The following is a 4,822-nucleotide window of genomic DNA, read 5'->3' as shown; positions in this document are numbered from 1 at the left end:
GGTCCTGTTAGCAGTGTGGTCCTGTTAGCAGTGTGGTCTTGTTAGCAGTGACTTTAAGGTTTAGTATCATCAAAACCTTCAAGCTTCAAACAGATGGAAATAAAAGCTGTGACTTGAGTATCTTTGCAAATTCACAGGACTTTTTGAAGCATTTTGATGCCAATTTTTTTTTTCCTCTGTGATTTTCAGCAGTGAGAGACATGAGCATGAGGCTACTGTGGAAGTCTGTGGACAAGATGAGGTGCTTCAGGAAACGGTCCATGCTCCCAGTCCTCGTCTTCCTGGTCTCCTCTCTGCTCTTTTTTAACCTTTACATGGATGATGGATATGTGGTGGTAAGTTTGGAGCTTTAAAATCTCTAGGAAGCCTTTACTGATTTTGTTGGCCCATTTGCTGAATTATGTTTTTCCCATTTTTTGTTTTGTTTCTATTAAGGAGGCTGAAAAAAGACAGCTGGGAGAAACACTGGTGCATCCTTCAAACTCTGAGAGATATGTGCACACATTTAGAGACGTGTCCAATTTCTCTGGGACTATCAATGTGACATATCGCTACCTCGCTGGAATTCCTTTGCCACGCAAAAGTAGGTATATCCAGACAGTTTTAAATTTTACAACAAAATTATTATAATTGTTTAAAGAAGAATTTAGTAAAATGACCTATATTCACAGAGTTTCTCACTATTGGATTGGCGTCTGTCAAGAGGAAAAGAGGGAACTACCTCCTGGAGACAATCAAGTCCATCTTTGATCAGTCCAGTTATGAAGAACTGAAGGAGATCGTGGTTGTGGTTCATCTGGCAGACTTTGACCTGGTCTGGTGTGAGAACCTGGTGCAGGAAATCACCAGGAAGTTTGCTCACCACATCATAGCCGGACGCCTCCTGGTCATCCAGGCCCCAGAGGAGTACTACCCTTCTCTGGACGGGCTGAAAAGGAACTACAATGACCCAGAAGACCGGGTCCGGTTCCGCTCCAAGCAGAATGTGGACTACGCCTTCCTCCTCAACTTCTGCACCAACCTGTCACACTTCTACATGATGCTGGAGGACGACGTGCTGTGCTCCAGGAACTTCCTGACAGCGCTGAAAAAGGTGATCACCTCCAGAGAAGGTTCCTACTGGGTGATGCTGGAGTTCTCCAAACTGGGCTACATCGGGAAGCTATACCACTCCAAAGACCTGCCCCGGTTGGCTCATTTCCTCCTCATGTTCTACCAGGAAATGCCTTGTGACTGGCTCCTCATCCACTTCAGGGGTCTGCTGGCTCAGAAGGACGTGATTCGCTTCAAACCCTCACTGTTCCAGCACATGGGCTACTACTCCTCCTATAAAGGGGTGGAGAACAAACTGAAGGACGACGATTTTGAGGAAGACTCCATTGACATTCCCGACAACCCCCCTGCCAACATTTATACAAACATCAACGTCTTTGAAAACTACGATGCCTCCAAGGCTTACAGTAGCATCGTTGACGAATATTTCTGGGGGAAACCTCCGTGCACCGGAGATTTCTTTATAATTGTCTTCAACAGATCGACTAAGATCAGCAGAATCAAAATAGTGACGGGCACAGAGGATCGACAAAGTGACATTCTTCACCACGGCGCTCTGGAAGTAGGCCAGAAGTCTGTTGAGACTAAACAGGGAAGTCAGTGTACATCCTACATCACTTTAGGGGAGTTTAAAAGTGGGAACATTGAAGTTACCAACGTGGACCACAAAATCATCTTTGACATCGAGTGTGTGAGAATAGTTGTCACAGCCAGTCAGCAGGAATGGCTCATCATAAGAACTATTAGCCTTTGGACCACACAACCTGTTAGCTAATTATAAAAACTATAGACGTCAAGTTTTTAGTTAATTTCTGTACGCCTTGATTTGATGCAGAAAGTTATTTTTGAATTTCTCCTGTTTAGTGAACTCAAATCAGTCCATTTTTTTCCTGGGTGGATCAGAGAGCTGCTGTAAGTTTTTACTGTGATGTATTTTCAAAAATACACAAATGTGTACATGGAGCCTTTATACTCATGTTGATTTTCTGAGAATCTCTTTAAAAAATGTTCAACAATTGCTGCTATTGTCTTTTTTTTTATATCACGTAAAAGGTACTCAACACACCACATGCTTTAAACATGTCATTATAACACGTCTGAAAAGAGAGCAGTTTTTAAACTCAGATTTGACCATTTTTTGCTGCAGACTTTCTAAATGAAGAACAGGGACTTAAATGGAAAAACGTAAGACGGTTTGACAAATTAAACAATTCATATTTAATTATTTGCCTCATGTGTTTAGTTTAAAACATTTCAAGTAACTGAGATCAGGTTGAGTGTTGATTTGAAAAGCTGTTTTCTACATTTGATATTAAAGACAGTCAAAATCACAAAACATCAAGTAAAGCTTTATTGGCTCATTTGAGTGAAGTTGTTTTTGTGGGTACATGGGCTGCTGCTCAGGGCTTAATTTGTATATTGATGGATGCTGGAACGTAAATAGTGGGCGGACCGTGGGTGGGGTGTCTGGGGTTCCTCCCCCAGAAAATTTTGAATAAAGTAGATGTGATTTCCTACATTTTGGCTTAGTTTAATGGGTTAAATCTATGTTTACTTATATTTGTAAACACTCCGCTTCCGTCAAGCTTCCTACACCCCCACCTTACTTGATGGTTCCGAGCCTGACAGTGAGCTCCTGCCCACATACAACTGCCTGGTTTGCTCGGCCCTCACCCCCACCACTCTTTTAGGGGTGGAGATTTGTTTCAGGGTAGAAGCAGAAATGTTACTTGAAGGGGCAACATGTATGCTCTTGACTGTTGTGTTTAAAACGAGTGTTTATGCAATAATTTTCAGTTTACATATCCAAAATAAGTTTTATTCGTTCAAGTCAGTCATATTTGTTCATAACTTTATTATTAGTAAGCCTGAGAGTTACTGGATCCAAGCTAACAGTTACCGGAACACACCCTGTCAAAATAAGAGAGTTCCCGGATTCTGTTCTGGCAGGATCCGGCTCAGATTAGGCCCTGCTGCTGATGATGTAAAGTTGTCAGAGCAAAAAGCAGGTAACATTAAAAAAAAAACTGTCATTTAGTCTTCAATCTAATAAATGTAACATTGTTTTATTATATTTTTATTATATCATATTATTTTATTATTGTTGATGCTACAAGCCTAACTTAAAAACTAGGTGCTAAAAAATTTCACACAGTAAAGCTTTTCTCTCTCTGTGATGTCATTTCTTCTCACAACAGTTTTAAGATGCTTTGGCAATGAAGAGATGAAGCATTTCAGAAAGTTTGTGGTCCATTTTTTTTTTCAGCAAAAATGTCTTAAGATTTACAACAGTAAAGTAATCATTGGCGTAGTTTTCATTACAAAATCCTCTACTGGAGAGAATCCAGGAGTTCAGGTAAAAACGCCTGATTCTTCTTTTGCAGCAATGACTTTTCAATATGTATTTTTATTATCGCCTGCTGATGAAAGGAAAAGGAAAGCGATAATACTTTTGATTGTGTTTGGGTATGCATGGGTTTGTTTCTCTGCACCAGTTTGTTTCATGCTTGACTAGACAAATTTGAACAGATTTCTTGGAATGTAATCACTGGGTGTACATCAATAACATTTAGATAGTTCATTCAAGATGGCCACCACAGCTAAATAACCATAATAAAACACAAATGGATAAAAAAAACTCTGTCAGTTTTACCAATACTGAGCTCAAATCTGGCATGGGAGTAGATGAAACTGATCCCCAACTCATACTCTAAATACTAATTTATCAAGCAAGGCCTGTTTTTAAAACTTTGCTATTAACTATTGGCGTCAACTCTGTTTATTTATCTGCATCTGCAACCGATTAGTATTTGGAGTCAGCACAAATCAAGATGGCTGCCACAACTAATCTACTTTTACCAACACAAAAAAGGCTAGAACATACTCAAAATTACAAATACTGAGGTAAAGTTCATGTGAAAGTCACTGACAGTCATCTTAAACACATATTCCAAGCTTTTAGACAACTTGCAGGATGTGGCTGTGGCGGCATCGTGAAATAAAACTTTAACATGAAGGGTGGTGGGCGACACGCATTACTTCAAGGAATGCAAGGCCTTTTAAGTACTTTCTGGTGCAAGGGTCAATTGGTTGAAGTGACTCGAAATTATATTCTCAAAATATCAAAACTAAATACTGTATGGATATTCAGGCATACTTAATTTTTGGAAATGCAGTATTTAGAACAAAGCTACAAAGTTTTTATATGTCTACTGTCAGGTTCTGTTCTCTCAAAATTTAAACTTGTAACTGTGCTGTCCCCTACTGGTCTATTAAAGAAAACAAAAAAGGGTACTCAGAATAGAATAGAATAGAATAGAATAGAATAGAATAGAATAGAATAAAATAGAATAGAATAGTGCTGTAGCCCAGACTGGACAATAAAATTGTCATAAAATGTTTTATAATGTGGGCATATGACACGTTAAAAGCAGAAAGTAAATGGAAAAAAACATGTACAAAGTCTCCATGACCTGATTAAGGAGGAGTGGTAGAAGATGGATGGATGGATGGATGGATGGATGGATGGATGGATAGATCAGATGTCATATAAGGTAAGTTATTAAGCAATAATTGAATCTTTATTTTGCAGTAACAGTTTATTACAAGCATGGACTGCTTAGTCAGAGCCAGAAAAACAGTGCCAGCTGGAGAAAATGACACTGATGATCCTGTTGCAGTGTAAAGTCCTGTTGGGGAACATTGGTTTGTGTTAGGTTGACATCATGTTTCGTCTATAGAAACATCACTGAAGACAACAAAACCAAGA

At 39.3% G+C, this 4,822-nt stretch overlaps 1 protein-coding gene across 1 annotated transcript; it reads left to right on the top strand.

The window, feature by feature from the left end:
• The first annotated feature begins 197 nt into the window (after positions 1-197).
• On the top strand, positions 198-1,943 carry LOC119415392 (alpha-1,3-mannosyl-glycoprotein 4-beta-N-acetylglucosaminyltransferase C-like). Its single transcript, XM_037682528.1, has 3 exons — positions 198-335; positions 436-583; positions 672-1,943. The coding sequence occupies exons 1-3, from the start codon at positions 201-203 to the stop codon at positions 1,826-1,828; spliced, it is 1,440 nt and encodes a 479-aa protein (XP_037538456.1). The 5' UTR covers positions 198-200; the 3' UTR covers positions 1,829-1,943.
• Positions 1,944-4,822: the final 2,879 nt, after the last annotated feature.

This window comes from Nematolebias whitei, chromosome 10 (assembly GCF_014905685.2).
Source record: "Nematolebias whitei isolate Nwh7 chromosome 10, NemWhi1, whole genome shotgun sequence".
Classification (NCBI taxonomy): Eukaryota; Metazoa; Chordata; class Actinopteri; order Cyprinodontiformes; family Rivulidae; genus Nematolebias; species Nematolebias whitei.
The sequence above is the reverse complement of the archived record's forward strand: the minus strand, read 5'-3'. Positions and strand labels throughout refer to the sequence as shown.

What these genes read in the sequence shown, in the direction of transcription:
- LOC119415392 (XM_037682528.1), top strand. Translation starts at nt 201, where the DNA reads ATGAGCATGAGGCTACTGTGGAAGTCTGTGGACAAGATGAGGTGCTTC. An exon ending in TGGATGATGGATATGTGGTG is followed by an intron (nt 336 to 435) that starts GTAAGTTTGGAG and finishes GTTTCTATTAAG; the next exon opens with GAGGCTGAAAAAAGACAGCT. An exon ending in AATTCCTTTGCCACGCAAAA is followed by an intron (nt 584 to 671) that starts GTAGGTATATCC and finishes CTATATTCACAG; the next exon opens with AGTTTCTCACTATTGGATTG.